This window comes from Podarcis cretensis (assembly GCF_951804945.1).
Source record: "Podarcis cretensis genome assembly, chromosome: 14".
NCBI classification, from domain to species: Eukaryota; Metazoa; Chordata; class Lepidosauria; order Squamata; family Lacertidae; genus Podarcis; species Podarcis cretensis.
The window spans coordinates 4830110-4855829 of NC_137183.1; the positions used below are offsets into that span (position 1 = coordinate 4830110).

Here is a 25720-nt window from a genome sequence, read left to right on the forward strand (position 1 = left end):
TATGGATTGTGACCAGAATGGTGAGGCGTCTGGAAAGTCTTATGAAAACAGGCTGAAGGAGGTAGGCATACTCAGCATAGAAAGGAGAAGACATGATTGTGGTCTTGAAATGCCTTCAGAGCAGTTAGGCAGAACATGTTGCTCCAGGAGGCAAGGACTAAAACCGATTGCAGGGAAGCAGATTTGAGTAAAGCATTAGGAAAAATTTGCTGAGAGTATGAACTCTTTGACAGTGTAACAGAATACTTCAGGAAGTAATGAGCTCTCCCTTCACTGGAGGTATTTAAACAAAGGCCAAATGAAAGGCCATCTGTCTAGGATGCTGCAGTTTCACTGAGAAAGGGGGTGGACTAGATAGTTCCCAAGGTCCCTCTCAACTCTATTAGCCTACTTTCCATTCAGTGGCCCTGCACCATTTGCCAGTGACAAAGCACCCAGGCTTCAAACTACTTTAAAAGTTAATGATGGTTCAATAAATTTATCTAGTAACCTTAGGAGTGCTCAGCCTCTCTTGCATTCATTTTTAAAAAATAATTGTTATTAAAGATTTTCTTGATTTACAAAAGTACATTGTCTCTTTTTCAGGTTTCAGAGTCTTTTCTACAGATCAATTACATTTGATGTGAGATATTAGTATGGTATACAGTATAAGGCTGGGGAAGAAGAGGTGGGGAGACTGACATGGGGACAAATAGAAGAGGACGCCTTCACACCAGTATGACTCTCCTTTATACACAGCCCAATGAAACAACAAGAACCCACCAACAGCAAACAAATCAATATGACTAATTTGACCCAACAATTTCTCTTGGATCCATTTTCATCCAATGTAAAAAATAAAAAAGCCCTTAGAAGAAAATAATAATTTGGAGAAAAACAACTGACACACACACACACACACACACACACACACTATTCCTACATTTATTAAAAGGTACAAATACCTTCTTGGGTAAAGATAAATTGTGAGAACTGTCACTATAGCCGATGGCAGTGAAAAGCTTCGCCTTCTCTTCTTGTGTCATGAGATCATCAATAGCTGAACAAAAGGTTTGAGATATTGTCATTAGCTACTCATTTCAAGTGCTTGCTTATTTTTACAATATTTTCACATCACTTACAGTATTTGAAGAAAAGATTCCACTAAAACTTCTAGTGAGATTTTATTGAATAGAAACCCTGAATTGCTTTACAAATAGACATGAAGTGTGGGTGTCTCTTGTTCCATTTTTACTGATGAACTCTGATATTATTTTATCACTGAAATGATGCCACAAATTTAAGGAAAATATAGGAGCCACTATAGCCAGTAATATGAAAATTTGTGCAATGCAGGCAATCCACATAAGCTAAGTATCTAGTGCCCCAGTTACTTGTAGATGCAAACCTACTTTCAGGAACTGAAAGTTCTTCTTCATCTTTTTTCTTAGATTCCTTCTTCCCCCACAATCCACTAAACCATCCACCACCTTTCTTCTCTCCATCAGTTGATTTCTTTCTCAACAGCCTTTGTCCTGACCTTATAACCTATAAATCGGAAAGTTTAAAAAATGCATGAAAGAAAAATTAGATATACTGTGGCATTGCAACCGCCAATAAGCAAAGGATGCACAATAGATCACTCCTAAGGAAAAACTGAAAAATGAGTGTTGAATGGCAGACTAGTTTTTATTTTTTAAGCATTGCATGTTTAAGTGGCCTTCCTCTCGCTTCCAGAAGACAATTTTTGGCAAAGGATAGAATGGAGATGTTTTACTAATAAATAGGCACTATGTAATAGGAGTCTGCAAGAAGAACAAAGGTGAACATCTTACTATAGAATCCTAGTTGTGTTGATGGGAGCCAATTTCAGCCTTTCCCTAGATGTTCCCTAAAGTGTTACACCACTTTAGCCAGAAAGCATAATGGAACAGGTTTATTTTTAAAAAAAAAATCTGGTAAAGATAAAAATTGGGTAAGTGGGGAGCACCCTGGAGAGTCTTCCCAGCTTGCAAGGGGACCCTCCCCAGAGAGGACAGGGAGGGTCTCCTCACGAGCCAGAGGTGCAGCAGGCCTTTCTTGAGGCTGCTCTGCTTCCCCGCCTAACAACTGACAGGCAGACAGATCGGACGCAAGTGGACAGCTGCCTACATTCATCGTAGTCATTTCTTAATAACTACAATGCAATGAAAAAAGATAAAGTAGAGCTTACCTCAGTTTGTGCTTGCTGTCTTGCTAAAACAATATTGAACACATCTAGAGCTTTTTCTAAATCCTGTGGAACAAATGCATAAAAACAACTTTAATGTAACATTTTAACAGGGCAGTTAGCAGTTATTTCAGCAAATCTCATCAATCAGTGTGTATTAGAACCAGTCATGTGCCATCCGATGCCTTCAAAGGATGTTACCTGGATGACAAGTCTCATTTAATTAATTCAATTAAGCCACTTTTTTTCCCCTCTTTTACTTCACAGCAAACTTGCTTTGCAGTCATTTCACAAAGCTGTGCATGGTACTCATCCTCATTAGTTATGTCGATGCACTCAACAATATGAAGAAGAGCAAGGACAGGGAACCTTCAGCCCATGGGCAAAACCTAGCCCACCAAGGGTCATAATTTGGCCCATGAGGAGATTTCCCACAAACCATGGCCACACACCTGACATCATGGGACATCAGGTGTGGTGCAGATACCACTGTGGCTTCAAATGAACAATCAGGAGCTTAAAGTGAGCTCCCAATTGTTCCTTTGCTGAAGAAAGGTGCTGATGGGTGGTGACGGCATGCCTTGCTCTAGATTGGGGGAGTGGTCGGTCTCTCTTTTGAAAACAGTCCTGTGCTGCTTCTTGAACTTTTGTTTGTTGGAGGTTCAAAAAACAGCATTCTGAAGTTCCAGAAACTGGGCCCTAAACACACAAAGTTGCCGTGTGTCATAATGATGTCAGATGATTGGCAACCCCACCCGCTTGTCAAATTTGGCCCATTTTCTGCCAAGCAGAAAAAAATCCCCTCCACTGGCATACAGCCTTAGCCTCTTCTGCTATGTTGGTGTAATTTGGGGATAAGGGTGAAATTGCACTAACTGCTTGGTCTGCATCTCAAGCTGCCCTTTCCCAGTGTCTGAATTCTGTTCAGGGTTGGCATACCAGCTGCAGTGCGTTGTTACAAACAGTTCAAGGTTGGGGGCCACTGGATGGGGGATCATCCATCCTCCCTTTCTCTAAGGAATGTGTGTACATGCATTGATAGGTATAAAGTCAGTGCTGCGGTCAGCAGTGTTTTAGGTCCAAACTTATTATTCCTCTTGCAATACCATTACTATTACTAGTAGAACTATGGATAGAACTGAGTTGAATCTCTCTGGATATTTGGATCTCTACATCTAAAACAGAGAACTGTACTTAGTAGAACACTTCATGATGCACTTGCATCTCTTACATTTATGTAGTTAGTGTGTTGGACGTGTTTTGTGTTTTAAGACAATAAAAACTTTACACTGAACTGTGTGGTCAAGGAGATTTTTAACCATCAACTCTGGAAAGGCTGACAAGTGGAGGGCAAGAAGACACTGATGCTCTGCTGGACTACTACTCTGCTAAAGCTGTGGTCAAGGTGTGACATCATATTGCCACCATAACATAATAACATGCTATGTATTTATATCCTGCTAATAGTATCCAATGTTGCTTAGCACCTACCATAAGTAAACTCTCAGTTTCATTCCAACAAAATAAGTCAGCTCTTATTGCTGAAGTCCGTATTAGAAAATATATCTACAAAATGATTTCACAAGGTAATATTACATATGGATTTAAAAATTGCCAGAGTAGAAAGAAATTGAGAAGTTTTTGTATTTGTGGAGGTGTCACCCCTTCCCCAGTTTATAGCAATGCATTGCATTTACAACACCACACACTCTAGAATCACATCAAATACCTGCAACTGTCTCTGTGTTTCTTCTGATACTTTGGTTTGTGTCAGTTTGCTTTTATAAACATTTTTGTAACTTTTCAGAAGCTGCCGATGATGCCTTATGTTACTCCACGACCACATGCAGCTGTATCGTCTGATATGGACTTCAAGGATGCTATTTCCTGCATATTTCCACCTGCAAAAAAAAAAACCCAATTACATTTTCAATACGAATGACGAGAAATTGTTGCAACCTGGAATAATACTACAGAACAGAGACTGGCAGAAGAATGCAATAGATGGGGCAAGGGATCTCAAGTTTCAGAGGTTTCACAGGAGCAGCAAGTAAATTACTTTTCTTTAAAGTGGGCTACTGAAGCAAAGAGAGCTTGGAGGGAAACCTGGAGTGGTGTGTGAAACAAATGACAGTCCAGTTCAGGTTGCATTATTTCCAAAGATGCCATGGAATACAAACTTTTTTGTTTGCCATTTAATTTCCAAAAATCTGAGAAGATACATCCATTGTACATACTCAAAATGTTTGAGAGTTGGCTGCTGAGAGTCCAGTCATGGGCTTTGCAAACTGGGAAGAAGCCACAACTCCTCACAGGAAAAATAAGAATTCCCCCCGTAAGAACAGACTACAACTGACATTTGACACGTATAGGATATGGGCTATACCGCGTAGGGGAGCATTTAGAGTTGACCAGCTTAGTCATGTCAGGGATGATGAGAGTTGCAGTACAAAAACATCCATTGACTCAAGATTGAAGAACATGGGGCTAGAGGGTGGGAAATCACTCTAGTTTCCAAATTAAGCACAAAACTGTTTAATATTCTTATAAAACAGTTGCTACCTATGTGTCAATTTGTTTCAATAATATAAGCCAACCAACAGCCTCAAAAACAGGGCAAGATAACAAAAGGGGTAGTAGCAGTAGAGAAGGATTTCAATTTCTTAAAGCTTGCTTTAGAAAAAATGGGAAAAGACCAAGAGAGACCTGATATTTCTTATGAACACATCCTACTTTCTCACAGATCACCGTGTATGCATGGTGGTGGACACTTACAGCACATACAGGAGTTCTGTTTGACCATCCATGTGAAGAACACTTTAGGAATGCTGTTAGCTGTCCTGAGTTATGAGAATAATTAGCTATCTTGCCATAAGCATGTAAGAAGATTAAAAAGCAAGAACAACAAATACAGAAAGGTCTACAACTTACCACTGTTTGGCATTCTTATGCAGTGGTACCTCTGGTCTGTACTTTCTGTATGGGAAATTTCGAACCATATAGTCTATGGACTCCAGAAGGTCGATCATACTAAGGTACTAAACAAATGAAGGGGGACATGGTATCTTACCACCAGGAAATCACAGTATTTAAAGCATTCAGCTATGAGACTAAAGATTGCCATACTAGAGACAAGACAAAGGTCTATTTAGTTTAAATAACTGTATTGGACATACAAGTATCCTTTTCTTATAAAGAAAGAAAGGAATAGCCATCACTCAGTAGTTGTCCCTGGCACAGAGGTATGTTGTGTCAGAATACAGAAGTCCTAATTTTTAGCCAACAGATCTTTCTTAACAGACTCAATTCAAACCATATACAATGGTACCCCTCCAGTCACAAACTTAATTCGCTCCGGAGGTCTGTTTGTAACCCGAAACCGTTATTTTGCTAATGGCGCCTCCTGCTGCTGCCGCGCTGCCGGTGCGTGACTTCCGCTCACATCCCGGGGCAGAGTTCGCAACCGGAAGCATCTACTTCCGGGTTAGCAGAGCTCGTAACCCGAAGCTCGTAAGGAGGACGGTACACAACATGAGGTTCCACTGTACTAAGAACATGAAACTTTCTTCAGAACTTAAGGCAAATTAATGCTGATCACAATACAGTGGAACCTCTGGTTACGTACTTAATTAGTTTCAGAGGTCCGTTCTTAACCTGAAACTGTTCTTAACCTGAAGCACCAGTTTAGGTAATGGGGCCTCCTGCTGCTGCCGCGCTGCTGCCGCACTGCCACCGCGCGATTTCTGTTCTCATCCTGATGCAAAGTTCTTAACCCGAGGTACTATTTCTGGGTTAGCGGAGTCTGTAACCTGAAGCGTATGTAACACAAGGTACCACTGTACAGCAAACCTCTATTGAGAGAAATACATTCCTTACACCAGGGATGTGAACCTCTGCCCTGTGGGCCAATCCTGTCTCGCCGGAGGGTAAAATTTGGACTGGGAGGTCATTTACGTCATGCCACACCCACCTATCCAACAGCTGGTGTTACTGGGCAGTGTCAGCAGATTGGGAAAAGAGTTCTAACCTGTTGAGTGCTGCTTCACCAACACATTCTCCATAGGAAAATGCTGAAGAAGCAGGAACTAGACACACACGCTTCATGGATCAACTGTCAGTTATGTCGGTCATGATGCTGATTGACATGTAACAACCCACCTGTAAAAGTTGGCCTGCAGGGTGTGGGGAGAAAATGATATGGCCCATCAGACCAAACAGGTTTTCCACCCCTGTCTTTCACCAGACTGGGAGAAATACATGTTCCTTACTCTAAAAATGCTCAAGAAAACAGGCTCTATCACATTTCACTAGTTAAACATGTAGTTTTATAACGTATTTATAAGGTATTTGTCCTCATACACATTCTTCCAGTATAGTTTGTGAAGTAACAACATGAGCAAGTAACTAAGAGCAAGCCCTACACAGGTGAATGAAGTTAATGGCACAAAACTAAAAGAAGATCATAAAGTTGCAAGCCATCTTACCTGTGGCTTGGTCAGTTCAACTGAAATGCTCTGGACTTCCATGCTCCCAACAATCTTAGGAGTTTGTAGTTCAAGTTCTGCATGAGGGTTAATATACAGCTTTGCAGATGCTGATACTGGTTTAAATACTTTAATGAGGGGGGGAGAGAAACAAGTCCTTAAATCAGAATTAGCATAATACTATGAAAATAAGTTAAAAGCAGTGTTGCACTATACAATATACTGAAGTAAAGAGTTGCTGCCCCTCACTACCAGCAGAGGCAAGAATTGTGTAGCCACAAACCCAAATTCTGTCCTTCATACTTACTATACTGATCATTTGGAGGCTCTTGGAAAGGTGAAGGGACTCCCCTTTTCAACTGCTCCTGTAAATAACAAAAATAAACCTTTAAACATCTGAAACATGCATATTCAAACTGGGGCACAGTTAGAAACTGGGATGGAAAAGCTATTCACCACATGACTCCTGGAACTTGGGTTGTGGTCGCCAACACAGAATGTCTAATTGCATTTTTTTTTAAAATCAGCAACACTTTTTATTTATTTTTGGGCTGCAAGCTTGCCACAGGCTACGGAGCCGATACGCTCAGGCTTTTCGTTTAACGTCTCCCCCACCACCACCACCACAGCCTTCAAGAACTAACGCCTGCCCTCTTCCCAGGACTACCAGATGCTCAGTTTCTGAAAGGATGTGCCTTAAGCTAAATAACTGCAAACCCATGATGGGCACGATGATATTCTTCTTTCTTTCAGTGTGCCCCTCACAAGGAAGTGAAAGGTCCCCACCCACTACTATTTCCCCACCTTTGGTGTCACTTTCAGCCAGGCTGCTGCAGTGTTCCTTTCCGCAAAGGCATCTTGCATGGACTCGGAGGCATCGCCTTCCCCTGTGCAGTTCCAAATGACTCTCCCTTCTGCACAAGACATCCAACAAGCCTGCCATGCCACCCACCACTTCTGTCCCTTCTCCTCAGTCCCCTACCTTGGAATGCCAAGGAGACCCAAGCAGACCAAGGGGGTCTGTATGTTGTACTCGCCCTGGCGCCCCATTGGTGCTCACTTGAGGAAGGCTGATGACCAGGGCTGTCTTAAGCATATCCGCTGCATGGTGCAAAGCTCCCTCCGGCGCGCACACACACACACCCGTTTCCCAGAGCTTTTTAGGGAGGACAGCAGCAATTTTAATCCGGAGTCTCAGGTACCAGAGACAGCAACTAGACTTCTGAAATTGTTCACAACTGGCCCACCCCTTGTTGCAAAACACGCCTGCTGCCTGGTTAGTTTCGAATGCTGAACTGGGGTGTCAGGATTGGTCATTGTCCTCTTCAGATCACCACACAAACGCTTCTTGTTCTTTTATAACTTTTTATTGTGTATTAACAAAACAATCTTATAAACGGTTCTTAACTATTCTTCCTCAGAGTCACTTATTTCAGCTACCTTCTGAGCTCTGCTTCTCCGTGATCAGCCACTCTCAAAATGGCGAAGGCGCCACTCCTTTTGCTTTCCCGCTAGAGCTGGCTTGTATCTCCCCTCCTCCGAATCTGAGCTAGAACTGAACCCTTGCCTTTCCTGGGAACATCCTGTCCCTCCCTGTTGTTCTTGTTGCTCTCTTCTGTTAGCTTCACTGCTCTCCTTCCCCCCTTGGGGAAAGCTTTCTCCCCCTAAGAAACTGGAAACTTCTAACTCTAACTCTTCCCTGACATGGGGGGTGGGATCGCTTTGGTGAAGCTCAATTCTGACATAATTGTCTCACGACTTCTGAGTTCCAATTCATACGTATAGCTTGCATATAATAAAAATATTTACAGAAACTGTTCCACAGCTTTTTCTCCAAAACAGTATTACACTTTCATAGATTGTATCTCTTGTGCTGAAGACTATCTAAAATAGTATTCCTGTGTTTTTCAAAGTAATCCCAATGAACAGAACTTGCGTGTAACCATACCTATTTGGTCTAAATTTTTCACCTACTGCTTTGAAAGGCTGTATGTAAAACATGTAGGCTGACCACCTAAAGTAGACAACCACAAAGGAAAACATTGGAGGAGGATGTGGGAAACAAGTTGCATGGGAATCAAGGTGTGGGAAACAGAGGAAAACAAATGTTTCATTTGACACAACACAACAGAAATAAATATGAGGATTTAACTCGCAAGTAAGCACATTAAGAACTGAAGTATGATAACTCAAGCTAAATGACACGAGATTTTCCCTATTTTCCTTCCTCTATAAGAAAATATATTGCAAAGCTGGTAGATTACTGCAGTACCAAGAAATAATTCTGCAGATGTGAAAGAGAAACACAAAATTAAGCCATATTAGTATTTCAACCAGGAAAAGGTGGCCATAAATTTATGAATGTTCTCACTTCCCTGTTACTTATAAAATAATGCAATAAAAGAAATGAATAAATAAAATAATGCAATAAAGGAAAGAGGTTGTTTCCATCATGCTATTTGTGTTGTGATTTAGCTCTTGTCTCATAACTGTGTCGTTAACACTCTTTGGAATGAGGATATTAGCGATTCAAAAACCAGTTTCCAAAACAGACTGATACTCTTGTTACTGAGACACACTAGAGTTTATATACAGACGTTTTTTAATTAAGGAATTGCAAACAATCATGAATCTAAATTATAAACTGTAACAGGTTCTGCTCACTGTTAGATAAAGTGTTCTTATCATTGAATCCCCAACTTCCTGTTTAGATAGTAGGATCTCATGACCAGAGCCATATGGCAGAAACATTCAAAATGAAGCAGAAGCTGTACGTATGCAATTGTTGTTCATATGCACCATCTCTGCAAACTGATTACTTTATATATTTGTCAAATATTTATGTTCCAAAGATTTAGACAGCATTGTTTCTACAACCTGTATTAAGGATTTGGAGCCAGACTTTATGCCATTTGGTTAATGGAAACTATGAATGCACTAACTGTTCCTGGTCACAGAATCAAAATGAGTAGTTCTGCTTTTCCTTACTAGGTATTGATGATCATTATTTTGTGCTGTTGACTTGATTTTTATTCTTCTCAAATTCTATTTGCTAGGACTGATTATCTATCAGATAGCTATTGTCCCACTGCATTACTCATGCTGAAGAAGAAACTTGCCATTTCTTCATACATGCTATTAAGTCTATACCACAAAGCATATCTGTTATCAGGAAAATTAAATCCTCTTCCAATGTAAGTGAATACATTATTTTAAGCTATTAGGCACAATGCCCTAGGCTACAGTTGGATCTTGTGCTGACCAAGAGAAAGCTCCCTATCTAGATTATAGATAGAATCGCTTCATTGAAATAGTTCCTTTCTATTGTCTTAGACAAAAATGAAACTTCTACAGACCAGCAGTTTGAATATCCATCCCAACTCAGCATATTAAAAGTAAGTATGTGGACTTATACACCATAGGTCCAACTTACTGCTCTCTCAGATCTCAGGCATTAATCTTTCCTAACCATGCTTGAGGAGATGTAGATTCTAGATCCCTAAACTGGAGAATCCAGGTACTGAATCTGGAAACAGCTGCATACAAAGCGCACACACACACACACAACACCGGAGCAGTCTAGTGCTTTGAGCGAAGAATGCCACTTCAATGGCAGTCTCACAAAGATGGCAACCATAAGCAATGCACACCTGGAACAATCAATTAATGCTAACTAGAAAAAGAATGCAAATCAAATGTTTTCTTCTTCTTCTGGGAAGCATGTAGAAAGGCTAAATGTATGCCTGACAGTTCCAGAAAAGCAACACAGCCACAAATGCCCAAGACTTGGGGTGGGATATGGTCTAAAGACACATGAGGTAGACACTGCTGAAGCTAAGGAGGTCTGCGTCTAGGCAATACCTGGATAGCTGTCTGCCTAGGAATTTCAAGTAAATCACCTTCAGTTCCATGACAGAAGAAAGGCAGGATACAAATGTAAGGGGGAAATTTATAGAATGCAGAATATAAATCTGGATAAAAGTAAATAAGGGCTGAAGTTCAGTGGTAGAGCACATGCTTTCCATGCACAAAATCCCAGGTTAAATTCATGGCATCAGTCATAGGGTTACAAGGCTAGGAAAGGTCTCTGCTTATGGTTTTGGAGAGTAGACTGTAGCAGGTAATCCAAGTCAGTATAAAGCAGCATCAAATGTGGGGGAAACTAAAGAGGAATTTGTGAAATCAAGCATGACTGAGTGGGCACAAGATGTGGGTCACAATATTGATTATGAATTATGGGGAAAGCTGTGGAAAATAAATTTGAATTTTATGGCATGATAAAAGAAAATATTATGAAAATGGCCCACAGATGGTATTTAACACCCACCAGATTGACAAAAATGTCTAAAAAAGGAAAAAGCTGCATGTTGAAAGTGTAATGAAATTGAGGGATCTTTTATTCACATGTAGTGGTCCTGTAAAATCATTAAGGCATATTGGGAAACTATATATGATGAATTAAAAACGATACTTAAAAAAACTCTTGGGGATAGTAACAACGGCGGTCCCCAAAAAACCAAAAGAGCTTACTACTATATGCCACTGCCACAGCTAGAACCTTATTGACACAAAGGTGGAGAACAAGTCTAGTACCCACTAAGGAAGAATGGCAGTATAAAATGTTCAGATATGCTGAACTGACTGGTATGACGAACCGGATAAGAGAAAATGAAGATAAGGAATACAAGGAGGAATGGACAATGTTTACTGAATATTTTAAGAACCTGTATAAACGAATACATAGCTTAGCAGGTCTTGTGTAAACAATCCAGCAGAGTTGAAATAGACACGAGTTTTTAATAGATAACAAATTGGAGGATTAAAAAGACGTGGATTACGCAGAGTAGTAGAAAAGCAAAGGAACTAGGAAAAGGGTGGAAGGGAAGTCATATGGTGTATGTATACGTGCTGTATTTGGTATGAAGTTGTAAGCGGGACAGAGGGAGGAAAGGGGGGAGGGGGTTAAATATGCTCTCAGTTCCTGTTTTTGAAAATGCAAATAATAATAAAAAGCTGCTTCAAATGATAATAAATAATTTTGAAACTTCAGCCACATCATAATTAGTTGCTATTTAATATTTATGGCAACATAAAATATGAAAATCACAACATATGTAACAATAACGTACTAAATATTAGCAAGAACCATCTGTTGGCCATTAAATGTGTTAGCTCATTTTCAAGTAATCACATTACTGAAGAAGCCTGACAACTTAATCTGCTTAACAGCTAAAAGAGTGTTTTGGCAACCAAAGCCACCTCAACAAGGGAATGGGGAGGGCATATACTGTTTCAGGCAAACATAGTTCTTTAAAAAATAAAATGAGTCTATTCAACAGCAAGACATTTAATATTAAATTAGCATTCAATAATTTTCAATCAAAAAGACAATACTTTATCCCTTGCAGGGCAACTCTTAACAACTGCAAAAGAGCTTGCTTCTTTATTTAAACAGAAGTTCCTATACCACCTTCAGGGGGGGCTAACAAAATAAAATACATGATTTAAATATACATCAGAGACAGAAACCACAAATAAACACAACCTTTTAATGAAATATTAAAGGCACCCCTGCTATAAGGGATGGGAAGGTTTGGGGTGAGGTTTACAGGCAGGAGGGGGAGCGGGTGGGTGGGTAGAGGCTTTAAGTAGGGGAGGGGTCAGCCAGCAACACAACAAGGGTGGCAATCCCCCCCCCACACACACACACAGAGGGGCTTTAACTTACCAGTATTTCTTCCCTGGAAGCATGATAATACATTTCACTTTGCACATTCCAGTAGGCACTGAGAGAATCAAGACGCAGAAGCTGAAAGAACAAACGCATCTCATCAGCTGTTAAAATGTACAATATAAAATCTTTCACCAAATAGGAACATCTTACTTATTTTAAAAGTAAGAGTGCAATTCAGTCCAAGCATCCAAAAGCAAACTTTACATTAGAAATTACAGTGAATTCAGTGGAGTAGCCATTCACTAGGTATTTTGCACACTTTATCCTAAATCCTAAACTTGAAGAATACTGTATAGCTAAAGCATAAAGAAGGTAGAGAGAAACAGTGAAGCAGTATGAAATGTTTCCATGCTAGGGTATTTGTTAATTCCTATTTGCTAGGGTATTTGTTAATTAAGCCAGCAAGCATGGTGAATTGTAATTGTTATGTACTAAGCTTGGATCCTAGAACAAAAGGCAAGTAGGATCCTAGAATACAACAACTGATTGGCTTGCAGGAAAAGACCAATCAGGCTCCAGGAGGAAGTTAATCAGCCTGTTAGGCTGGTAGGATCGTAGAATGCAACAACTGATTGGCCTGCAGGAAAAGACCAATCAGGCTCCAAGAGGGAAGGAGAATCAGCCAATCAGACGGGACTCATTGTGTAAATAATGTATATAAAAGCCTGAGGTTTGGGGGGCAATTCAATCACTGTTTTACAAGCTGCAATAAAGAGCATGAAATCACTACAGGACTCTGAGTATATTTCAGTAATGTTCAGATAAAGCCAAGTTTTGCTGAAAAGCAGATTTTCACAATTAGACTGCAGTACTCACAAGAGAGAAGCAGCCTCTACTGTTCAAGTAGGGGTAGGGACAAAAATACCACAGGTGTAACAAAAATAGCTTTGAATCCTGGTAACTGGTTAACTAAGAAATAAAATTTCTGCTCTTAAACTTTGTATCAGAGGCTCTGACTGTACCTTGTAAATGATTTTTGCAGTCTCATTTAAAATGCAAGGAGTCCAGTTTTCATTAGTAGTCTGGGAATAGAAATAATTGAATTTAACTTATGTTTGTTTTATTTCAAACGCTTTGTACGCTATACTACCCACCCCAGGTAGTGGATTCCAGGCATTTCCCAAATAATCTCAGGACGAAAAAGGTTATTTGGTATGATCCAACTTCTTTCCCATGTTTTGACCAAACAGTATTTTGTAAGAATCCATTTTTAAAGATCAGGTAAGTAGTATAAAAAATTTAAAAATATTTTCAATAAAATAATTCCCACATAAACAAGCTCTAAAATTTCAGGGCATAGAGAGCAAACAGAAAGCTAAAGCACTATGGGTGGAATCCAGAGTGCAGTAGCTAATCTGCTTGCCAAGTTGTTGTTCTAATCTTCCCTTTTCCAACAGCAGTGTCCTATACGTACCCACAAGTTTTGAGGCCCTCCAGAGCAAGGACCACATGAGGAATGGGGCTTCCACTGGAAGCAATTACTGTCCCCTTCCTCTGAGTTTAAACTCTGCTGATTTCACATATGAATATTTCCTTCCCTTGGCTCCATTTCCCCCCATATAACCCTACTTCTTTGCTCCAGAAAAAATACAAATGACATATGATTTTCACAGATGACAGCGGTTTTCATTTGCATCAGCACTGAGGAAAGAGTTATTTTCTAGACGATTCCTTCTCAGCCAACAATCTAGAAAAATATTTTCTAGGTGGCCTTGACCTCTTCCATTTTTCCCTGAGGCTACTGAGCAACTAGTAATATTTCATTTTTTCATACAATAAAGCTGAAATCCATGGTTTGTCTTTGATCACACAGCAACCTTATTTCCAGGCTGTATTATATGAAAAGCTCATAATAATTATATCAACATTTCCATTTACCTTTAAATACAAGTACACATTCCTAAGTAAATTACAATTCTCAAACTAATTTCCTCTTTATTTAATCAAAAGCATGGAAATATGCTTTCTTGGTCCCCCCTCCCAAATTTACTTGAATTCTACCAGAAAACAGTAAGCATTACCAGTAAGCTAAGCTCCCCCAATGTCACTCCTAAGGAAATTGGTCGGCTAGGATCTGTGATCTAAAAACCAAAAAAGTAGGAATTATTATTATATGCCATATGAAACATCTTAGAACACTTTTTGTTTTTGAAAGCCTTACTTACAAGTGTAAAAAAAGAAGTATTTGGGTGATATCCAGCCAAGTAATACGCCGTGTAGAACCAATGAAATTAATGGACTTAAGTCTGTTGATTGCCATGGGTCTTGTCTAGATTACTATAATGTACTTTCCACCTTTGAAGACAATTTGGAGGCATCAATGGGCACTGGAGGCATCCAGTGTTTAAGAATCACTTCCCCCGTCACCGCCATACAATCCTTGCCATAAACTATGGTCTGCTTCAGAGACCCTTCTCAGAGCCTCTCCCCCACCTCCAAATGTGTGGCAGGTGGGCACGGGACAGGGCCTGCCCAGTGGTGGCACCCAGAATTAGGTTCATAGGGAGACTCATCTTCCTGCAAGGAGCAAAACCCTTCTTAGTTCAGCAGCCTCGTGCTGGACACTGCAACTTCCAACTGCTATTTTAGATTATGGTTAACCTGGATTATTCTAGTGATGTTGTAATTTACTATTTTATTTTGATATTTCTTGAGTTTTGTAAACCAACTTGATTATATGCTTTATTAAATGTTATGGGGTGAACAGTGCAAAGGAATACAGTAGAATTAACTTTGTTTGCCACCACTAAAAGGAATTCACACTACTTACATCATCCTCATACTTTATATGGATGCTTGTGATTTTGACTTGTACATTTTTTATAACTTGTGTTGCAAGCTTTTCCAAAAATGTATCTTTCTTCTCTTCTTTTGGTTTATCTAAAAACATAAAAAGTGCAAGTCAGCCCCAACTGCAAAACTTTCATTTCATTAAAGATTCAAACTATGACACTAAGCAACATTTAATAAAGCAACAGTGAGAGTGAATACCTTTGCTTTCTAAGATTCCGGATAAAGGGGGGGGATTCTGTTTAAGTTCCATCTTCTCTACATGGGCCAATTTATATTTATATTTGAAGGCAAGGAAGGGAATAAACTTGATAGAAGGTCAATGCTCTCAAGTCAGGCATAGGCAAACTTGGCCCTCCAGATGTTTTGGGACTACAACTCCCATCATCACTAGCTAACAGGACCAGTGGTCAGGGATGATGGGAGTTTTAGTCCCAAAACATCTGGAGGGCCAAGTTTGCCTATGCCTGCTCTCAGTAAAACACAGACAAGAATTCATTCATGGAAAGGGCCCCCAAAGTGCTGTTGTTTTTACTTAAATTGAATCACATTCTACACAGTACAGATTTCAAGTTGCTATTATATCTCCCCAAGTTTATTGCCATCTGTAGGAGGCTGGCGGGCCACGGGAATTGGTTCGGCAGGCCAGTTCTCAGCAACAGGCCACCATTAAGACACACTCCACACACAGGTTTAATGTTACATGAACTAGTTTCAGGAAGGTATGCTTCCTCTCCCCATCTCCAGTGCAGCCACAAGGAGACTGTAAACTTTCACTTTTGTTTAACATGTCTGAACATTAGCTCTATAAAGTTGCCTTGTTTCCATAAACCACAGTGAAGACCAAGTACAGTGCTTCAAAGTTCACACATAACATTAAACCAGTTACTTAAAAATTGAAGCAAGAAATTCCAATCTGCTCACTGTAGCCGTGCTAGAAAGGGGGAAAGGAAGTACCTACATCTAAGACTCAGACAGGTAATGTTAAACCATAGCTCAGCATTACATCCAAACCAGGTCAGTGAGCGTTTCATTCACAGTATCCAGCATTCCCCCAAGTTAAACAGAAATTTGTCAGAAGCCTCTAAACCAGGCAGAGGTTCTTTTGATCTACTTTCAACACATTTCAGATTCAGTTAAAATAGGGTTTTCCCCCTACATAAAGGCACTGTACAATTGTTTACCTCCAAATTAACAGTCAAACACAACAAATATTTCCCAGACTTACTCTGTCTTGCACAAAACTACACATTTTTTCTCAGAAATTTCTTCACCCTACATTTTATGTTGTTTCCCCATATCCTTATCAGCACTTTACAGATCAAAACCACACATCTGTACTGACTTCTACAGCAGTAACTAAACTGTTTTGCAGCAAAAACAACATGAAGTCTTGTTCCACCTTAGAAACCAACAAATTTATTTATGTCTCCATAGGCTGGAATCCACTGCATTTGATGTACTTGAACGAAGTCCACAAAAGCTTATGCCATAATATACCTGCTGGTTTCTATTATGCTAAAATTCTACTTACTGTTTTATAACTGTATTAAGGCAGCTTCAGACTTACCTTACCTGGCCCAAGACCCTGAATAATCGTCAATGAGTGCTGAATGTTGATTATTTTTATTTTCTAAATATGAGCCTACCCTTAATGCCAAAGTCTCAAGGCAATTAACAAAACAATTAAAATGTTTAAAAAACACTAAAGTGTTTGATAAAAACAAGAATAAAAATACATGCAAGCCAGTGCTTTTTTCCAGAAAAATAGGTGCTGGTACTCACCATGAAGTTGTTACAGTGAATGTCACATTTTTAACAACAAAAAAGAGGTGCTGGTACCCATCATGAAGTTGTTACAGTAAGTGCCACACTTTTTAACAAGCAAACAAAAAAAGAGGTGACGGTACTGCATAGCCTTGAGTACCGCCTGAAAAAAGCACTGCATGCAGCCAAGAATAATTAATAACAAGGTGGGAGAGGGAGATTATAAATTATAAAAGTATTAATTATAAAAGCACCTAACTAGCATTACAGGTTGCATGAACAGGGCAAGCTTTCACCTGATTTCTCCAGGCACCTAAAGTACTGGGAGCACACCTGGAGAACATGACTAAGGCATATGAATTTCACTCAAGAACTATTTCACACAAACCTGGAAGCCTATGCCAATACCCATTTTAGGAATGACTCCAACAAACAACTTGTAATATTTAGCCTATTTACCATCTTGAATAGTGAGATGGAAAGGCAGTCTAAAAACTGTAAAATATCTTAACATCAGATCCTTAAAAGGCAGAAGGCAGTAAGTCTCACACATTCTTATTGAAGTATACAGCCAGAGAGTTCCAAGCAAGAGCTGTTTTGCTAAGGACTGCTGATCTTTGCAAGAAATAGGGCAGAAAACAGGCTGTTTGGTCAGTTTCAGTGAATATTAACCAAGAACTATCAAACAATGCTTTCAGCATTGCCATAACTGCTGAAAGGCAAAAGCTCAGCAGGACTGTGTACGAATATCCAAAACCATAACATTCTTTAATTAATCAAAAGTATTGCTTTGATCACTGAGAAATATAAACAGCTCAGCGTAAGATTAAAAGGTCACAAATGAATGGAATGAGAGAACAGAATGTCAATAAAAGAAGGGGACGTTCTTTTTAAAACATCTGAACACCTTTTCATTAGCACTGGAACATCTTATGGAGAAGCTCGACAGAAAGGAAAAAGTACATTTATTTCTGAAGGGGGTATCAGGTAAACTAAAACAAGTGACAAACAGAGGTTAGGGAGAGGATTAATCTGAGTGATGTTCTATTGGGCATGGACTTCAGAATGGTTTAGGCCTGTGGAAAGGAAATACTTGGATGATAAAAGAGGGAGTTACAACTGAGAAGGTAGTCCAAATGTGTCAACCATCTGGAATGATAATGCGAACGAGTACACTTAAGTATGAACCTACTACAGACTTCTTTCTGTAACAAATGCATCATTTAAAAATAAAACTAGCTGTGTTAAACCTTTCACTACTGTGTTCACTGGAATTCATTCAGGGGAAAGAGCCCTTAATCCTCTTGCAAAATCAAATCTGAACAGCTATTGCTGGATTGTGCCCAACTGAGGTTTGAAGGCCAAACAATTCAAGCACTAATTTGAGCAGGAACTACCCAATTTCTGCTTTAACAGACATTATTATTGTAATTATAATTAATTTAAAATCAATGTAGTTTGTTTATATCCAGTAAAGTCAAAGTCTCACTAACTTACTTGCTGGCCTAAAAGAAGGTTGCACATATTACTGCATTTTTTTTTGTTAGCTTATAAAAAGAAAAGCAACGGAAAAGGAATATTCAACACACTGTGCTAGTTATACCCACCTTTTGAGTGACCATTACCTTTAAATGATTTCTTAAAACGCTTTTTAGTCTTTTTAGACTTACGTCCTTCTCAATGTAAGCAATTTTACAGAAAGAGGATAAATTACAGTTAGGCAGGCATCATTAAAGGAAGCAATGAAAATAAAGGAAAACAAAAAATAAGATTATTTAGGCAAGACATTTGGAGTATAGAAGCATAGAGTTAGTTTGCAGCTCCAGTATAAAACCATTTCACTATTTAATACTATTCTTTTTTTCCAAATGAGACTATAGAAAATGGATTTACAGCAAAATTATGAAACTAAAGAGGGACTACAGCCCTGGGCCTACTCAGAGTAGACCTACTGAAATTTACATGGCTAATAGATGATGTTAATAGGTCTACTCTAAGCTACTACAAACAAGGAAGACATTTTGAGATACACCTTCCTTCAGCAAAACTTCTATAATTTAAAGACAAAGTTTTATAACAATTGCTGTATCTGCCACTGAGAAGCAGTGAGTTCACTATGGGACGAGATTCTGGCAGACACCCAGCATTAGTCATACTCAAAATAGACTCACTGAAATCAGTGGACTTGAGTAAATTAAATTCATTGGTTTCAATGGGTCTACTCAGAGTGAACTTAGTTGGATATCTCACTCCATCCTTAAAACAGTCCATGTTCCCTAATCATCCCTAGCTGCCTGCAAAAAAACAACAACAACCCCAGTGCTCCACTTCCCAATAGTCTGTGTATGAAAGGAGGAAAAATTAATCAGACTAAGTAGAGCAAGGGTGCTAAAAAAACAACCACAATGGGGCTCCCTAGACAATTTCAGAAAGTAAGCAAAGTTTTCTAAATACATGGGTCTCTTCTAGGCCTAGCTCTGGGGTTGTAGGAGGCTGGTAGTTCCATCAAGTCTACAACCCAAAATACTGAGATCTGGAAGCAGAGAAGACTATTGCTGGACTTAACTCTCTTTGTGAGCAAAACTGAAGAGAGAAGGGTAAACTGCCAGGGCTAAGACTGCCTGCACATGTGCTCTGAAAAAAGATGAATATGCAGAATCCCTGCAGCCATACTTGTAGAGAAGGGAAGAGACAGGAAAACAGCATTCACAGTCTATTTATAGCCAAGTCTCTCCTCTTTCTCTTTTTAAATTTGCTTACTAGCTGGGTGAGAGGCTTTTACATAAGGCAAGAAAAAAACATTTTTAAAAATGGATACTCTGAAGTCATGGCTTTAGAAGAGCATATGACTCCACTACTGGATTAATTTACAACCAAACAATGCCATCATCTACATGTTTCATTCACAGAACCCATTCCAAGGAGACATGACTAAGACTGACATGCTAATCAATGGAATACTTTTCTTACGAAAAAAGAATGCTTCACCTCAGCAATGAGAATAATGGCTTACACCCAGAGATGTCTTACACAAGTGGAAAAACACTTCTGTTTGTGAAAGCAAGCCCCAACAAATTTGTCTAATTTCCCCATCCTGCATCATACTCATCTCATGGCATTCCAGAGGATGCACCAACCCTTGGGAGCAGCACTTTATGTGGTACAGGCAGCTGTAGGAGGGCATAGGACCCAGGGAAGCCATGCTGGATAAGTGAGTTTCACAGAATCTTCTCTGAATCAAACCCATTATATTTGCAATAACATAAACTCCTGTTGAAAATGCAAGAATCACAGCCTTTATATGTATGATTTTACAGCCAATTTATCAAGAAACAATGATTGAAATAATTACAAAATATTTCAATCAGTGTTCCTTTGATAAATTGGCTTTCAGAGTCTCTGAGGCATGATTGTTTCTCAAAGTACCTGAATAGGTGTTCAGAGCTTCCCTAAAGTTACCATTGAGAGAGTAGTTTAGCATTAACCTAGTTCCTGTCACAAGAAGTAGCTTGATCTAGCAGACCAACAGGCATTCAGTTTCCCTTTTCAAATACCCTTTAATGTAATCATTAAGCATGCATACCCACCAGACTTGACATCCTTATACACAATGTCCTCCAGTCCACATATGAAATCTGAATGAGCTCCTTCATCCATATGACAGCAGTAACCAAAATGCACATATTTTAAAACAATAGAATCTACTTTTCAATCTAAACCACTAATACAGGGTTTTTAAACATTCAAAGAGAGAGAACTAGTTTTAAAATACTTAGAAAAACTATTCCACTTTCACCAACAGCCTCTTATTTATCATTGTACATTACAACAATCTACAACATCACAAGCTTCACACACTGGTTGTGTTCACACATCATGCTAAACCATGTGCAAAAGTAGGAACAAGCCCTTGGCTTGTTCCCCCTTCCCCTCTCATACACCCAAGAGAATGAAACCAGCAGTGTTTACTTTCAGTTTTAAACTAACCAGGGTTTGTTCTTGCAAGTGAACCAGAGATCTTAGTTTATAACTAACTCTAGTTACTTTCAAAACAAACCATGGTTAATTAAAGCTGAAAGTAAACAATGAAGTCCTCCTCCCAGTCCTTTGTACAAACCCAAGGCTTGCAGCAACTCCTTCCTGCTTATGCACATCAACCATGGTTTAGCACATGTGAGCTGAACTAATGAAAACAAATATATTTTGCTTTATCCTTGATTAGATAGCCAGAGTTAGAAGTAACTGACATTACCATTTGCATGAAGCAAAATGTTTTGAAGGTTTAAGGAATAAGTATCATAAATAAGTTGCATCATTACTTCTAGTCCAGCTACCAATGACAACTATCAATTTCTTCTATATAAACAACTTAGGGAATCTACAACACATACATGTATGGAGTCTGGTTAAAAATCCATTGTCTGGTTAAGTTGGTAGACCTGCTTTCCTGACTTTCCCCAATTAGTCAGAAGAAGAATATGCAATGGTCTTTTGCAATGCAGGAGTCAATGTCCATCAGAGATAGATGTGTGTGTGTGTGTGTGTGTGTGTGTGTGTGCGCGCGCGTGCGTATACACACACACACACACACACCCCGAAATAACACATGTAGCTTTCACACTTCAAACACTAATTATTACAACTCCATATACTACTTTTTAATTTTTTAAAAATACTGTAATAGTAAAAGCTTCCAAATGACGGCAATGTGAAGGACAAAAACAAGAACCACCCTACAATACAGTGTGTTGAGAATGAAATTTATGAAGAAAACTAAAACAGATTTCAAACTGAAAACAGATTTCAAACTCCTAGACTCTAGTATCAGGTTAATAAACACCCAGGCAACTCTAGCCATGACCTACTTCAAGACAGTGTTTGGTTAACATGCCCCTTCCGAGTTCTTCAAAAGTATCATCTTAGAACCCTCAAGAATAACCATACAATACCTTTTTCTGCTGCTAATCGCAGGGCTTCTTCGATTCTTGATAACTCCTTTTGCTTGTTATCCTGTAGATATTTTTCTTCTTTTTCTGCATCATATTTAATGCCTAGGAGAAAGAGTTCATGATCTAGTCAAAACAGCAAGCCAATAAAGAGGCAAGGTATCCCTGATGGCTCTAGTTTAGTGCCACCTCCTGACCAAGCTGGTGGCTATCACCGTTGGTAACTTATAAAGAACTGATGGAAGAGGAGGCAAATCAATTGAAGTTTAAAAAATATATGAAGAAATCAGGCATTATGTTACAGACTGGCTGCAATATTATCAATTAAATGAAACATTTAAATCAAAAAAGAAAAATGGGTTTGCAACAGAAATTTCAGGGCTGGAAAAAGAATCTATACAAAACAGAAGCAAATTTTTATCTAAAATGTATAGACTATTACTTGATTGGGAAGTAAAAGATGAAGAATTGAAAGATGTTATGATTAAATGGGCAAAATATTTTGGGCATAAAATACAAATGGATGCCTTGGAAAACGAAGATATTTTATAGGTGGTATCTGACACCTAGCAAATTAGCAAAGCTGTATAAAACAAACTGAAATAAATGCTGGAGGTGTAAGCAGGCAGAAGGAACAATGTTTCATATGTGGTGGGAATGTAAGAAAACCATAAACTATTTGGGATAGTATCTATGGGGAAACCCAGCTAGATGGGCGGGGTATAAATAAATTATTATTATTATTATTACTATGAAGAACTAGAAAAATGAGGATATTTTTATACGCCACAACAGAAGCAAGAAAGAGGGAGAGGGGAGAGGAGAGCCCAACAAAAGAAGAGAGGCAGATAAAATTATTTGATATATTGAGCTTACGAAAATGACAGAAATAATTAGGAATCAAACAAACCAAAAGTTCAGCAAGGAATGGGAGTGTTATAGAATCTATTTTTTTAAAAAAAATGTTCTCAAGTAAAACCTTTATTATGCTTTGACGAATTTTGCAAAATACAAAACAGTTACTATAAATAAATCGTATAACACCAAGAAATGAGAAACATCAAAAGAAGGCAACTAATAAAGGAAAAGTATGACTCATATTGAAGTGGCTGGAAGTCACCTCAAAAGATTAGAATGTTAATTTAGAATATTAATTTAGAATATTAATTATTGGTAAATGGTGGAGGAAAAATTTTTACTTAGTTAATACGTGTTTGTATGTTTTTGTTCAGCTTTGTTTTTGGTTTGAATGTTGGATTATTTTTTCTTTTGGATGAATGTAAGAGGCAAAACTCAAAAAAATAACCAAAAAAGCCTCCTTTTTCATATTTAGCAAAATGGACTGATAATGCCAACAAGAGAGATGGATGGGAGGAAGTAATTCTGGGGCACCAGCTACACAACTGTCCAGTTCAAGTATAATCCTCCTGATCTCTAAACCATGGAATGCCTCAAAACAATGGCTTGAAGTGTATTTACAAACCAGGGTTTTGCTCATCCTCAATACAGATGCAACACTAAATTATAAATGCAGAAAATTATGAAATGGTATAGGAAATTTTCACATAAGCAGAAAGAAAGGGCTCCACAGCAAGTGCCTTCTTCAGTAAGGATCACTGCACTAATGCCTAAATAACATGAGTTTGCAATATCTAATATAACACAGAAAGGAAATTTTTACATATTACAAAAAAGGAAACAACAATAACATGTATTTTATACACTTTCTTGTGAATAAGCACCATGGAACATAGTGGGACAAATTTCTGTAAACACAGATTAAGCTATGTGCTTAATCCAATGACCCACGACAGCCTGTTCTAAAGGAATCTTTCTTGTCTTCAAATTCTGTGTAAGGCACTGGCAATACATTCTAACTACATATTGCATTTCAGATTATCCATCAACCACTTACTTGCCCCTGGAACAACAAGAAGATATAAGCCTTCTAGAGTTGCAACTACTGCGTCACCATATAAATTCTTCCAAGGAATCTTCAAAGTAAGCTTATCTAAAAAAAAATCAAAACATTTTATATTTCGGTGAATGAGCAAAGACTGAATCATGCAGGTGAAGTCTGTTTGGAAAAAATATTGTTTGCCTTGTTTACAACGTAAGAGTTTTTGCCAAGTGATATTTCTATTAGGCTGATCCCAAGGCTCCAGATGCTTCACAGGTGAAAAAGGCCATCAGATCTGTTGTTCTATCAAAACTGTGTATGCTAATGAATAAAAAACAGATAAGAGGAGTAACTGTTTAGTTTCTGATCCCCAAAGGTGCCAGGATTTGTTGCATCATAAATCTGTTGGGATGAAACGCAAATATTTACAATTTTCAGATTAAAAATAACGAACTGTACATGAACAAGGGGGTATCATTCGTTTCATTTTCACATGGGAAACACAGTACTTGTAGCTCTACAGAAGAACTATATTACAGGGCATTGAAAGTTAAGCACATGCCTTGGCACAGGATTGCAATCTTAATCTTGGACTTCTTTCATTATACCCGTAACACACCCAAGGTAAATAATGCAGGAAAATCTACCCTTCCTCAAAAGTAAGCTTACTCTTCCTGTGTTCCCATTCAAATTACACAAAATTAAGAAATGCAGCCAAGCAAAAGGTTGGCATTTTAATTATGCATTTGCTTTTGGTGGTTTTATAAGAAACACTTTGAAGAGGAAACAAAACTGAACCTGAGAGCAAGACAAACATTTCCCAGCTTTATAAATAAGCCCATAAAAGCTACTAGTCTTCTGAGAACAAATAGAAAATAGGCAAGGAGCTCCAGCTCCTCCAGCAGCTGACCATATTTCTATGTAGAATGTGAAGGAGAGGATTTCCCTCCGCAAGCAGCCTGCTAGGTTTCTATGCTGGGTACAGAGGAGACACCAAGCACTCCATCTCTTCTTTGACAGCCTGCTCACTTGCATGCACGCAATTCCTTGTTATCTGTGGCTGTTTTCAATTTGGGTGGGGTGGTTTGCTCCTCTATTACTTCCTACAGCTGCCACCTAAGCGAGAAGCTGTGAGAGCCAGCAGCAGCAGCTAAGGGCAGAAGCCCTGACCTGTGAGGGGCTTAACAACTGCTACTTCAAGAAGTCAGTCCAGAGCAGGACATTTAGATGCAAAGTGGCAGTTAGAAGACTGGAAACTGGGGGAGGGGGCGCTTATATATACCAATTTGAAAAATAAATATTATACTTTATTGCACATTTTATAATAGGTGGCACAGAAATACAAGGCTGTTCTAGGCTTTCCACTGCTGGATTCATGCATTTTAAGTATGAAGTCATATATTCTACTTCAATTATTTGCTAAGTGATAAAAAATAATGAGCAGTTATGGTTCATCATATGATTTACAGAAAAGCATCTGACAGAAGCTTGTTTGTTTTCTTTGTATCACCAAACTGCAAGTTACTCTTAAAACTTAAATGAGTATTAATAACAGCAGTCCATAGGACAGAGTCAGCTAGAATAAAAGCCCATAAAACTCCAACAAACATTCAGATCCAGGGCATCTGTTATGGATAGCAGCAGAGTGGAAAATAAAAGGAAAACATAACCAGGAAGCAGAGGGAATGAAACTGAAGTGTTTCCCATCCTGCAAAGTAGAAAATATCTGAATTACAACTGTTTCCCCACAAATGGTATTCTAATTTAAAATGCAGAAAACATTGTTCTAAGCCTTATAAGTTGGCCAAGTAATTGTTGTGTACTTTGCCCAATTTCCTTGAAAAAACCAGCTGCAGGTTCTTAGCTATTGTACACTAATATACAAACTACCAAGATGCTACTAACTTCCAG

The 25720-nt window shown here is 38.7% G+C and overlaps 1 protein-coding gene across 5 annotated transcripts in view; it reads right to left on the bottom strand.

Moving 5' to 3' along the window:
- The window catches only part of VPS13C (vacuolar protein sorting 13 homolog C), a 100530-nt gene that overhangs the window by 68003 nt on the left and 6807 nt on the right, over window positions 1-25720 (bottom strand). For 3 of the 5 annotated variants that reach the window (XM_079953082.1, XM_079953083.1, XM_079953086.1), the window contains exons 4-18: window positions 23825-23920; window positions 21913-22014; window positions 20551-20610; window positions 18571-18636; window positions 15177-15286; window positions 14428-14487; window positions 13369-13428; window positions 12401-12481; window positions 6980-7037; window positions 6673-6800; window positions 5120-5226; window positions 3918-4089; window positions 2192-2254; window positions 1392-1527; window positions 945-1039 (exon numbers count right to left, since the gene is read on the bottom strand). In XM_079953082.1, the coding sequence (XP_079809208.1) occupies window positions 945-1039; window positions 1392-1527; window positions 2192-2254; window positions 3918-4089; window positions 5120-5226; window positions 6673-6800; window positions 6980-7037; window positions 12401-12481; window positions 13369-13428; window positions 14428-14487; window positions 15177-15286; window positions 18571-18636; window positions 20551-20610; window positions 21913-22014; window positions 23825-23920 (1394 nt within the window). The remainder of the gene's footprint in view (window positions 1-944; window positions 1040-1391; window positions 1528-2191; window positions 2255-3917; window positions 4090-5119; window positions 5227-6672; window positions 6801-6979; window positions 7038-12400; window positions 12482-13368; window positions 13429-14427; window positions 14488-15176; window positions 15287-18570; window positions 18637-20550; window positions 20611-21912; window positions 22015-23824; window positions 23921-25720) is intronic. The other 2 variants (XM_079953084.1, XM_079953085.1) reach the window with 2 other exon arrangements.